The 13,388-nt window shown below is 38.0% G+C and overlaps 2 protein-coding genes across 3 annotated transcripts in view; both read left to right on the forward strand.

Annotated features, from left to right (window-relative positions):
• The first annotated feature begins 1,773 nt into the window (after positions 1 to 1,773).
• On the forward strand, positions 1,774 to 8,835 carry psmd12 (proteasome 26S subunit, non-ATPase 12). Its single transcript, XM_034688241.1, has 11 exons — positions 1,774 to 1,977; positions 2,363 to 2,422; positions 3,194 to 3,322; positions 3,451 to 3,558; positions 3,709 to 3,813; positions 3,918 to 4,067; positions 4,179 to 4,313; positions 5,144 to 5,256; positions 6,914 to 7,088; positions 7,988 to 8,065; positions 8,293 to 8,835. Exons 1-11 carry the CDS (start codon positions 1,870 to 1,872, stop codon positions 8,500 to 8,502), a joined length of 1,371 nt encoding a protein of 456 aa, XP_034544132.1. The 5' UTR covers positions 1,774 to 1,869; the 3' UTR covers positions 8,503 to 8,835.
• A 3,725-nt stretch (positions 8,836 to 12,560) lies between these two features.
• The window catches only part of helz (helicase with zinc finger), a 57,999-nt gene continuing 57,171 nt past the window's right edge, over positions 12,561 to 13,388 (forward strand). Inside the window, exon 1 of one of the 2 annotated variants that reach the window (XM_034687478.1) lies at positions 12,561 to 12,702. The gene's annotated coding sequence lies outside the window, so the exon portion shown is untranslated. The remainder of the gene's footprint in view (positions 12,703 to 13,388) is intronic. The other variant, XM_034687477.1, reaches the window with a different exon arrangement.

Consider the following 13,388-nt stretch of genomic DNA (forward strand, 5'->3'; position numbering starts at 1 on the left):
CCAAACCCGGCCCAAGGTCCATTTTTATTCAGCCCCAGCTTCCATTTTAAAATGTGTTATTTATAGCACAATGTAATCACATTCTTAATCATGTGTAAATACGCATTATTTTACAAGTGCAAACACAAAACTTAAGTTAATCTAGTAATGTCATACAAAACAACATGTGGACTTTACATAGGCTACTTATAGAAACCCAAAGCTCTGTAATTTCTGCAGGACTAAAACAGAAAAGACACACAAGATGATATTATATTATGTTATATGACATTATTATTGTTTACTACAACTCACGGTCATATTACATACCCATATTTATTTTATTTAGTGCTTCATCTGTTATTACCAACCATAATCACACCATGTCAACCTGTCACTACTGTAACATTTTTAATACTGCCTGTAATTATTGCAATTAATCTAAATTCCATTTGTAACATTTTATATATCTAGATTGTATTCTATCTTTATTTATCTATTTTTATTTTTATTTATTTTATTTTACTAATTGAAACTTCTTGATTGTACTTATGTCTGGGTTGCTGTAACAACTGAATTTCCCCCCGGGGATCAATAAAGTAATATCTTGTCTTATCTTATCTTATCTTATCTTATTAAATTAATGTTTTTAAAATGTTCCTGATGAAAACTAAAAGTTAAAGAGAGACAAAAGGGGACACAAGAGGAGATTCAAATTGTTAAATGATGCAGCACAGGTTAAAAAATCTTTCAGAACGCAGGAAAATAAATATTTTGTGCTAAAAAATGTTGTTTAAAGGTTACCAAAAAAAAGTCATAACAACATGAAAAAGAAGTGTGATAAAATCCAGATTATGACCCTGCCATTAAAAACATAATTGAATAATATTTCAAATGACACTCACCATTAATGGAGCATATTTTCCTTGAGAAGAAGGAAGAGTTAGCTTACACTGAAGACATCAGGTATCAAGAGACAACTCAGGGACAGGAGAGGTTTTAATTTGTAAGACTGATGATAACACAATAAATCTAACACTACCTATTTACTGATTTTTTGAGAGATCATTAAAATAATCGAGGAGGAAGTTGACTCTGATTTAATTGTCCTCTCTATATACAAGTATTACATATTAACTAATATGCACAAGACTTCATTTTTGACATGAGTAAAAATACATAGGCTACAGTTTTGTAATAGATTAGTTAATTTGATTGAGGTAGATGGTTTTTTAATGCTTACATATTTATAGTACATGTATACATGCCAGATGAGAGGTTTATAAATACATGAATAAATGTATAGTATTAATAAAATGTTAATATAAGTACAGCCTACGTTAGATAATGTTAAATATGCAAAAAAACTAAATTCTTAATCCTAAACCCTAAAAAACAAAGTGGTTTTGGTTGCAATAACTGAATTTCTACGCTTTATTTTACAAATTTGCGTTCATTACTTCGTTTAAATGTAGATTTTACAGCTTACAGGGACCTAATAATTGTTTTTTCCAGGATACCTTTGTGTATAGTATAATATAATCAAAGAAAGTATTTGATTTAAAGGAAATCCGTAAAAAAAAAAACCAACTAGCCTGGTTTACTTCATAGACTGTATATTCATTTATTCATTTATTCATTTATTCATTTATTTATTTATTTATTTAAAATATTTACCTGTGACTACGACACAGGGAAAAGGGTAGGCTTCCATATCGCCTGTATGAAATGATTTGATGGGGTCCTCGCAGCTCTTCGGTCGCCCGCTCAGTTCTCTCCTCTGATTGGTTATCAGTCCGTGTCGTTCGAACAACATAGAGCTAGCTGAGTGTGAGTGTGAAGGAAGAACAGAGCAGCACCGTCCGTTACCGTCACTAACTAACCGCAGAGATGTCTGAGGAGCGATCCGAGAGGTCCGATGGGAAGATTGTGAAGATGGAGATCGACTACAGTTCGACTGTAGATCAGCGTCTCCCGGAGTGCGAGAAGATGGCCAAAGTAAGCAGATCCTGAAAGAGGCCAGAGCCGGCTGAGTCATGGTGCTTCAGTGTGTTAGCATGTGAGCTAGCAGAGACACTGAGCACCGCACGGAAACACCTCATATCCTGTTTATTTGCCTTAACTGATCAATGAATACTTATTCTTTAAATGTGTCATTGAAACCCTGTTAGTCGTGTTCACACTCATTTGTTTTTAAGCTAGCTCGCTCGTTAGCTTGTTAGTAGTCTTAGCTGCACTGTCATTCGCAGCATCTTCAGCTAACCGACGAGCTCATCAAATTAAAGTGTTAGTTTTCTGAGTAAAGTGCCTTCAGAAGTCAAATGAAGGTGTTTTATCAGTATTGACCGTGACTAACACACAGTATGTTATGTTTATGATACAGGAAGGGAAGCTGCAGGAGGCCGTGGAGAGTTTGTTGTCGTTGGAGAAACAAACAAGGACGGTAAGCTACAACTCATCATGTCAATATATTGGATCAAGCTGTGAAAGGTCCTACCTGCTGTCAAAGATACATACATACTATATGTTCTATTATTAATAAAGACCCAACATCAAGACCGGATCAGATCCAGTCCCATCTTACAGACAGGACTCAGTCTGATCTCATCTTAATCCACCATGAGCAGAGCACTTTGCAGCATTTAGCAAGTTACAGTGGCAAGGACAAACTTCCTTTAACAGGCAGAAACCTCCAGCAGGACCAGACTCATGTTAGACACACATCTGCTGAGACCGTGTTAGAGCGAGGGATAGAGGGAGATGATAGTGGTGAGACGGATAGTAGTAGTTGTAGCAGCTGGAGTCTGGCACGTCTACAGCAGCAGAGATCCAGAGGAACCTACGAGACAAGGGAGTTCAGGGACTCCAGAAAGGTCTATGGTTAGTAACTTTAATGGGACAGGAAGAGTTAAAGTAAGAGACAGGCAGAGAGAGGAGAGAGAGGGAAAGACAGGATCCCAGTGTGCCAGTTCCCCCGGCAGTCTAAGCCTATAGCAGCATAACTAAGAGCTGGTCCAAGCCTGATCCAGCTCTAACTATAAGCCTTATCAAAAAGGAAAGTTTGAAGCCTCCTTTTAAAAGTAGAGAGGGTGTCTGCCTCCCGGACCTTGACTGGTAGATGATTTTAAAGGAGAGGGGCCTGATAACTGAAGGCTCAACCTCCCATACTACTACACAATACTCATGGTTTTATTTGCTATCAATCCCTGCACAGGCATCAGATATGGTGTCCACCTCCAGAATCCTTGTGGCGGTGGTCCAAATGTGCCATGAGGCCAAGGACTGGGACGCTCTGAATGAAAACATCATGTTGCTCACGAAAAGGAGGAGTCAGCTGAAACAGGTGAGATACGTCTTTTTACCCATATGGATGAAAAATAGGTTTTTGTGACCCTTGAACTAACTCACCTTCCAGCCCTGGGTTTTGTTTCTACGACTAAAATCTTCTTGTATTGCCCGCTTCTTTATCAGGCTGTTGCCAAGATGGTGCAAGAATGCTACAAGTATGTGGACGCCATGACTGATATGACTATCAAGCTGAGGCTCATTGACACGCTGCGAACTGTGACTGCCGGCAAGGTAAGGCATCACCTTCTTTGAGTCAAAGCAGAACACTGTCCTCGAACAAATGGAGAATTTTGTAGATTCAGCTGCATTTGGATGAAGTTCTTCACACCAGATCTTTGCTCCCTTATCATTCCTAACACTCTAAACATGTTGTCCTCACAGATCTATGTAGAGATCGAGCGTGCCAGGCTGACAAAGACCTTGGCTGTAATCAAGGAGCAGAATGGAGAGGTGAAAGAGGCAGCTGCCATCCTCCAGGAGCTGCAGGTAACAGACTTAAAACCTTTGAGTCAGGCTCATTTTTGTCACTACAGTAGGTTTATGGCCCGTTGTTGGGAAGTACTAAGGATGTGTGTTTCCTCTCTGCTCAGGTGGAGACATACGGCTCCATGGAGAAAAAGGAGAAGGTGGAGTTTATCCTGGAACAGATGAGGCTTTGCATCGCAGTCAAGGATTATATCCGGACCCAGATCATCAGCAAAAAGATCAACACCAAATTCTTCACAGAGGACGGCACAGAGGTGAGTAAGAGAGGCCAGAAAGTGAGCATGTATAAGAAACTTTGGATCTGAGCTGACAAGGTTGATGTTACCAAGTTTAAACCTTTCTCTTTCTGGTCATGAACAACTCAGGAATCCAAGCTCAAGTACTACAACCTCATGATTCAAGTGGACCAGCACGAGGGCTCCTACCTGTCTATATGCAAACACTACCGGGCCATCTATGACACGCCCTGCATCTTGGAGGACAGCAGCAAGTGGCAACAGGTACACAGCTTCTCTCTCAATCCTCTTCTCTAAAGTTCAGTTTGACTTTCCTTCTACATTTATAACAGCTTACACACACCAGTCTCTCTGGATTTAGATGAATAGAACCAAAGATTTTCCTCTGGTCGGGTAAAGATTGAAAATGGAAAGTGGTGACGCTGGTGTTTCCATTCCACTGAGGAAAATCCCCTGACTAAGTGAATGGGTGGAAGTGTTTTTCCTTTATATAACCCTTTTATTTAACCAGAACGTCTCATGATTTCAAACCTTATCTTTTAAAGGAGATCTGGCCGAGATATCACATCATCACAAAGCTTTAAGACTGTTACAAAAGGTGTATCAAAGACAAACATGGTGCAGTTTAACAGAATGTGATGGCATATCATTGAAATCCAGACTAGTCTAAATTAAGACACTGGATCATTGCTCTAATGCATGAACAAAGATGATCACTGCATGGTTTTCTACTTTCATAAACCTGCATAACTCTTCCCGAACTTGTCTTTTCGGTCAAGCACCAAACCTGGGGCGACAGGGCTCACTCCATTGCTGCCCCTGCCCTCTGGAACTCCCTCCCCAAACACATACGCAACTCCACTGACCTCCAAACATTCAAATCCCACCTCAAAACACACCTCTTCAGAACTGCTTTTAACTGTTAATGTTTTTATTTCCACTGTGTTTCTAACTTGTTTCTTTTATTGTGTGCAATTTGTGAAGTGTCTTTGCGTTCTGTGAAAAGCACTATATAAATAAAATGTATTATTATTATTATTTTCTCACAGTTACCTGAGTGTTATTAAAATGCAATGACTGTGTTTGTCTTTCAGGCCCTGAAGAGCGTGGTTCTGTACGTGATTCTCGCCCCGTATGACAATGAGCAGTCGGACCTCGTGCACAGAATCAGCACTGACAAGAGACTGGAAGAAATCCCCAAATACAAGTAAGACACATTTTTTGTTAGCTTTACATTAGACACATTAGAACTGATTTAAACCTTGATCAAATGTACAAAGTGCAGCATTTTTTCCTGTTATCAATCAATCAATCAATCAAGCTTTATTTATATAGCACCTTTCATACAAATAAAATGCAACCCAAAGTGCTTTACAGCGATTGAAAACAAGAAAGAAGCAGAAATGAAACAATGCTAAGACATTTTAGTGGAAGATAATAATAATGATAATAATAAAACTAATACAAATACAAATTAAAAATAAGAACAACATAAAAATAAAATAAAATAGAGACCAATGCACACCAAAATAAAATATGTGTAATTAAAATAAGTTAAAGCATCAAAATTAAGAATAAAAATAGTTAAAATAAATAGATTTAAAAGGTAAAGATAAGAGTTGAAAAATAAAACTAAGGCTGAAAAATATCAATAAAACTGAGTAGATAAATAAAAATCAAATAAATGAATGAATAAATACATAAAAATAGAATAAGATAACAGTTCAAATTATTAAAATAATAAAGCAACATTTAAATCAATAGTACAGTAAAAGGTAAGTAATAAAATTGTTAAACCCTACATAAAAGCCAGACTGAATAAATACGTTTTTAGTTTACGTTTAAAAGTCTCAATATCTCTATCAGCTCCTCTCAGATCCTCCGGCAGGCTGTTCCATAGTTTGGGAGCGTAGTGGCTGAAAGCAGCGTCACCAAATGTTTTAGTTCTGCTCTGAGGAACAGCTAAAAGAGAGGAGCCAGAGGATCTGAGAGACCTACCTGGTTTATATACTAAAAGCATCTCTGAGATGTAGTCTGGTGCAAGGCCATGCAGTGCCTTTAAAAACTAGTAAAATAATTTTAAAATCAATACGAAAAGCAACAGGCAGCCAATGTAAAGATTTTAAAATAGGCGTAATGTGTGCTCTCCTTCTGGTCCTCGTTAAAACTCTAGCTGCTGCATTTTGTATTAACTGCAGTTTGTTAATTGTTAGAGCAGTTTGATGCTATAAATAACCATACGTTTGAAAATACTACATTGATTTTAATAAGGTAAAGACATTTAAATCAACGCAGCAGGAAGTCTGAGTGTGCGGACGTTGAAATGTGACACTGCCAACATACTCCACGGTTACACAACAAGCGTCTGTTAGCTGGCAGCTAACGACACAGATATGTCGCAGGGTAGAAGTATGAGATCATTTCAATCCGCCGTGTTAACGCATGATTCATCTAGAACGTTGATATCATCCTGAATATTTATTTATATTATTTCAGTACATAAGGATCAGAGTTACTATGAGTGATAATGAAGCACTATTTTGGTCCCTGAAACATTCATTCAGATCTTTATTCTGCTGCTGTAAAGTGTGATGTGAAGAAATGAGGCTATAAAATATTATCCACTCAGCTTTTTTTTGCACTGAAACAGCTCAAATAATTCTAGTAAGTTGCACAAATAAAGAGGTAACATCCAAAAATAGAAGAGGGAGGACAAAGGGGGAAATGAATATCAGGAAAAGATGCAGAAAAGCCAAATGTCTGTTGACAAGACTTCTTTTGTGTGCTTAAATGTATTAGTGCAAAAATGTAACTACAGAGGAGTTTTAACCACCTTCCTCCTTCCTTCCTTCCTTCCTTCCTAGGGACCTCCTGAAACAGTTCACCACCATGGAGCTGATGCGCTGGGCCTCCCTGACGGAGGATTACGGGAAGGAGCTGAGAGAGGGCTCACCTGACAGCCCTGCCACAGACGTCTTCTCTTACTCGGAGGAGGCGGAGAAAAGGTGGAAGGATCTGAAGAACAGAGTGGTGGAGCATGTAAGTCTACGAACCGTCTTAATAAGAATTTGTTAATCCAGGAAGCCGTGCAGGTGCAGTAGCACATACAACACAAGTCACATCACAGAACGTCTTCATTCAGCGAGAGAGAAATGTAATCTGACCCCGCCTCTAGTCCTCCTCCTCTTGGTTTTACCTCTTCCTCACAGCATCCAAGGACACTGGATATATTTTATCACTTCTAAACAGGAGGTGATAAGATGAATGCATCAATTTATGAATGGACACAATATTTCCCTGCAGCATTCCTCCCTTTCCTGTTCACGATTCTTTCTCCCCGTATCAGTCTGACTGAAGCGAATCCGGACTCAAGCTGAGTTCATTCAGTTTCACCTCCAACACTGATCAGACCAGGCTGCAGGCTTTGTACTGCACACTTCCAAAGCCTTCACCAGCTCCATCGGGTACACATTCATCTCATGAAACCCAGTTTGTGGCCACATGTCGGTGTCTACCATCATTGATTGTGCCTTTGGTAAATTGGAGGGATCTTTGTTGAATCCAGGTGAACTCAATGAGCAGATATTTGTGTGTTCACTCGGCCTGACTGAGAAGGGATGTCCCGGTGAGGAGGAAACCTCGATGCATACCCTCTATTGGGATTAATTTTCCTCCCATGAGTAAAATGCAACACAAGCGCTGTGTAAAAATGAAGGTGTTGACGTTAATGCTCTGCAAATTCAGTCTCTAAACTGTCAGACAGTTGTAAAGAACAGTCACTCAAACTGGAGAGCTAATGGTCGGTTGTATTTCCCTCATGAATATTTCCTTTCAGCTGTAGGTGTGGATGTGCCCTGAAAGCTCTTAACCTTAAGATAATGTATGAAAATATTCAGCAGCAGACATGTTTATTCATGAATCCCTCCTTGTTCCCACAGAACATCAGAATAATGGCCAAATATTACACCAGGATCACAATGAAGAGGATGGCCGGACTCCTCGACCTCTCCATCGACGTAAGCCGCTCTTTGACTCATTAGCTCATTAAAACTGACGCCTGCATTAACGGCACAGATTAAATGATTCATCAGAAGTTCTGTCTTCAAAATGTAATCCATTCAGAGATGTATGGAAATATGTTTGTATTCTTCTATGCACTGATTTAGTTTTACTGTAAGACTTTGACACTGATGAGTTATAAAAATCAATATTTGAAACGCCGTCTTCTTCATCCTCTCTCCAGGAATCCGAGGAGTTCCTCTCCAGTCTAGTTGTAAACAAAACCATCTACGCCAAGGTCGACCGGCTGGCCGGCATCATCAACTTCCAGAGGCCTAAAGATCCCAACGACCTGCTCAACGACTGGTCGCACAAACTTAACTCTCTCATGTCCCTCGTCAACAAGACCACGCATCTCATCGCCAAGGAGGAGATGATCCACAACCTGCAGTGAACAACACACGGGCGTTATCCGTACTCGTGGTCCGTATTTGTGTGTTTTCCATCAGTGGGAATCTTAAGAATATAAAGTTTATTGGCAGACTGTGAAGGGGGAAAATTTGCAGCACATTAATATCACCCTGTTCATTTTGTACTATTCAGTGAAACATTGACAAAATAAAAACAAGAGCACCTCCCCCCTCGGTCGTCAGACAGGATCCCTAAATGTTTGCCTTCTGCTGTTGAATAGATTATATACAGTTGTTTATTGCTGTATGACAAATGGTTACAACTCTTCAAATGTATGCCTACAGATGTAAACAATAAACTCCTCACATTTGGTTAACACGTGCAGTTTTTTTATCAGTTAGCCTGAATGTCTAAGTCAGGGGTTCCCAACGTTTCAGCCCGTGACCCCCCACTGTCCCTCAAAGGGATTTAATGTGTCTTCATTTAACTGGTGTGCAGAATATTAGCCTACCTATGTGAGCATGTTTCCTGTGCTGTCATGAATTCAAGGTTCAAGGTTTTTTTTTATTGTCACACCAACACAAGCTGTCACATGAGATGGAACAACATTTTTATAAAGTGTGTAATAAAGCCATTATAAGACGCACAATTAAAAAAGAACACATCAAGAGCATTAACCTGCTGCTACTGATGCTTTTGATAATTCACTGTTCACTAACTCTAAACTTAGGAGTCATCTGGGAACAAAGAAAGGCAGAAAACTCATTACACTTTCTATTTTCAAGGTTTTATTTCAAGGTTAGCTACTATCTTTGTTGATATTTTTTACTATAATGGATAAAATGTACTATTTTTAGATAACTTTAAAAAAAAAAATCCTTCAGGGAGACATCTCACGACCACCCATTTGTGTTTCCCAACCCCCTGGGTGGTCCCGACCCACACTTTGGGAACCCCTTGTCTAAGTGAGACATCATCTGCGTGTTTTCAAAGTAAAGTTTATAAAGGTACGTGCAGGAAGACAGTCATGTGACCTGCTTTGATACACACAAACACATGGAGTAGTATTGTTGCATTACTTATGCTATTGCTGGGTCACACATGACATGATGTAGAGAGACATATTAGTGTAGAAAATGTATGAAATGATATTGGTGATAGTCTAGTTGTTCACATAGTTAGTGAAACTTTGCATTCTCTGCAGCGTGCTGACATAAAGAAAGCATGTAGAGAAAGTACATCAGATGAGACCCAAGGCCCAGAGAATTCAAAATTCAGCATCTAAAGTCCCCTCTCCTTTCATTTAACGCCCTTTAGTGCATTCACACTGTGGAGCCCTGCATCATGCACAGTCTGTTTTCTGACTCATTTGCCTCCCCCCAGTTTGCAGAAAGTGTTCATCTAGAAGACATGCAATGCTGTGCACCACCTGAAGTTGGATTTAAAAGATATGATGCTAACTTAACCATCAAAGTTTGTTGTGTACGATGACAGTAAGCTTCATAATGGCTGGATTGATTAGTATGCTGTGAAAGAGTTTTCAAACCACGGCCCCGGCATTTGAGCTGCGTCATTTTAAATATTCTTTCAAATTGACATGTTTTCAGATCAAAAGGTCACATTTGTGTCATTACACAGTTTTATTTTTAGATGACACTCAACTTTACTTCCCCATCAGAGCTGGTGACCAGTCAAACATCACAGTTCTTCATAAGTGTCTTGCAGAAATGAAATTACGGATGGGAGACAACTTCAACTCTTTGACACAAATTATTCGAATGAGTCCAGCAGCAAGAGGAAACAAGCTAGTTGAATTATCAAATCATGTGAAACCATCAGCAAAACATCTCAAGAGTTAGTCTCAATCAGGACTTCTATTTTGAGCTACAAGTACAGAAAGTCATCCAGTCCTGTTTTTATCAGCTCAGAAATAATGAAAGGCAAAGTCCAACATTTCATCTAAACATTTAGAAAAACTAATTCATTTTATTTCCTCTCGCCCTCAGACAGTACAAAATGCAGTAGCTCTGCTTTTAACTAGAATTAAAAACAGCTCCCACATCAGCCCAAGTTCAGCATCCCTCAATTAGCTAGCTGTTGTTTCTAGGATTGATTATAAAAGTATTTTAATGACGAAGGCACAACTCAGACTCACCCCTCAATTTCTGAGCTTTTATCCCCCTATGAACCAGGATAAAGTCTGAGGTCCTCTGGCAGTGCTCTGCTGGCTGCTCCAAGGTCTACTCTGGGAATTAAGGTGACAAGGCCTTTACTGTGACTGATGAAGAGCCTGCCAGAGGAACTCAGACTTGTGCAGTCAGTCACTGATTTTATTTTCACAACTCAAGTCACATCTTTAAAATAAAGCTTTTATTCTGTGATTTTATCGTTATGTTTAAAGATATTTCTGCACATAACAGCATTATTATAAATAGTGTAATAATATTATTTTTGGATTGTTATTTATTATTTTAACTATTTAAATATTTTATTTCTAGTCTTCTTCTTTTTAATGTATTATTCTTTTTATTTGTATTTTTAATTTATAATTAATTATTATTATTGTTAATATTTTTCTTTTTAATTCCTGTCTTTACCTTCACAGACTAAAAAATAAATATATAGATTATAAATATGCAGATTAAAAATAATAAATCAATAAATTATATTATTATATCACTATACAATAAACAATATAAATAAAATAAAGATAAATAAAATAATAAAAAAAATAGTATATGCAGCATTAAATAATGAAACCATACAAAATTAAATAAATAATGTATATACAGTATGCAGAATTAGAAATAAATTAATCAATAAAATAATCAATTATAAATATGCAGATAAAAATCATAATCAAAAGGAGCGGATCACCACCATATTTTTTTGGAACTGTCCAAAATTACTACATTTTTTGTTTAATATTTCAAATATTATGAACCAAATTCTGGGATTGTCAATTCCATTCATGTTTGTTTTTCTTTACTTGGGTGACCTGCCAGATAACTTAACAGGAGACACCAAATATCTCTTAGAAATATTTATTATCGCTGCTAAAAAGCAATCACCCGCAAATGGTTACAGGCAGATCCACCCACAGTAGAAAATTGGTTTGAAATCATCAAAGAAATTCATGAGATGGAAAAAAATGACTTTCCTGCTAAGATTAAGAAAAGATTTATGCATCACAAGGTTGGAAAAAATGGACACTGTATTTTTTGGAATAGAGGATGTGTGTGGTGTCTGCTCCCTTTCTCATTGCTGAAAACACTACTAACCTCCATCTTACTTTAAACATAAAGTTTACAAACATACTGTACAAAACCTATGACTGTGGAACTTAGCGGTAACTGTGAATATTACAAAGTCTGGCAATAATGTTGATGTTTTTGTTTTGTGTTTGTTTTGGGGTTTTTTGTTTCCTCTGTCTTTTGTTGTGCTTAAGTTGAAAAAATGGAAATAAAATCTAAGTGATAGAAAAAAAATCTTAATTAAATAAATTAGAAAGTAGATATATGCAGAATACAAATAATAAAAATAAATGCATACAAAAATAAATAGATTTCCAAAGGTGCCATTTGGGGAGACCGGCCAGAGAGCTTTCTGTTTTTATGCCCCTCAGCTTTGGAACTCTCTGCCTCTGGACATTAAGACGGCGAGCTCTCTGAGTGTTTTTAAAAGTAAAATTAAGACTAACCTTTTTAATCTAGCTTTTAATTTGGAGTAATTTATTCTTAGCCCATGACTGAATTATTATTATTTGTATTATTCTAATTATTTTAATCATTATTATATGAATCATTGCTTTAACATGTATTTATCTTATTTAATTATTTATTTATCTATTTATTTCTTGTATTCATGTGATCTTGTTAACACTACCTTATGTTTAACTTTTCTTTCCACTATAACTTATCTTATTAATTTCACTGTGTTGATTTTATTTTATTTTGAAGTATATTCATTTATAATCATGCCTTTTCTAATTGTACCATTGCTGTTGTTTTCTGTCTCTGTTATTTAGTGAAGCACTGTGTGTTGCATGTTTATATGTATGAGAGGTGATATATAAATAAAGTTGAGCTGAGACATGTCAGTAATAACAGGGGTCAGTCACACACGCTCGTACCCGCGCACACGCACACGCACACGCACGAGTCCTCTCAACCTTCAGAACATCCCACTATGCTTTGCGATGGTCTGACAAGTGGATCCAAGATGGCGTAGAAAGTAAAGCTAGGTAAGTGTTGACTTCCCATTTTCAGCCCTTCCACTTGTCTTTTTAATCTCACAGCCACTGACACCGATCCCCTCCACGAATCATTCCGATATTGAGGAATGCTTCGAGTCCATGCATTTAGGACAGCACAGTGTCACATGAGTTAAACTCGACTGAACACCGAGAAACATCGAAGGAGGCCTGGACCGTTTTGTTTCGGCGAACACAGCTAGCTAGCTAGGTAGCTTTATGCTAGCATGAAGAAACCAGGCAGCTCTGCTTGTTGTTGAGAGCTCTGCAGCTCGGAGCCATTAAAGGCTTTAATAAAGACATTAAATCTATCAATAAAGACCGTGTTTTAGCTAGCTAAGTGTTAGCTACGTACAGCCCTGTTCGTGTTAGCTGTGTTTACCCCGAGCAGCCGATGGAGCTAACTTAACCAACACTGTGGGGACATTTTTCAGGGCTTTGTAACGCTGCCGTCATCGCTCTGACTTGCAACAGTCATGACAACTTTAGTGGGTACACAACAGCTGTAACAACCCACTGCAACACAAACCAGCTCATTCAGTGTTTATTAACGCACAGCTAGCTTTCTGTCTTTAAATCGGGCTGGAAGTGTTTGGAGCCGTGTTTGCTTCCGTGCGCCTGAAGCCTGAAAACGTGATGTCAGAAGCTATCATCTACATAGCTATCATGCACGAAGC

The sequence above is a fragment of the Notolabrus celidotus genome, chromosome 7, assembly GCF_009762535.1.
Source record: "Notolabrus celidotus isolate fNotCel1 chromosome 7, fNotCel1.pri, whole genome shotgun sequence".
Lineage (NCBI taxonomy): Eukaryota > Metazoa > Chordata > Actinopteri > Labriformes > Labridae > Notolabrus > Notolabrus celidotus.

Bases quoted from the DNA above. Each gene is read 5' to 3' on its own strand.
- psmd12 (XM_034688241.1), top strand. From the start codon at position 1,870: ATGTCTGAGGAGCGATCCGAGAGGTCCGATGGGAAGATTGTGAAGATG. The intron at 1,978-2,362 runs GTAAGCAGATCC...TTTATGATACAG, and splicing joins AGTGCGAGAAGATGGCCAAA to GAAGGGAAGCTGCAGGAGGC. The intron at 5,257-6,913 runs GTAAGACACATT...CTTCCTTCCTAG, and splicing joins GAAGAAATCCCCAAATACAA to GGACCTCCTGAAACAGTTCA.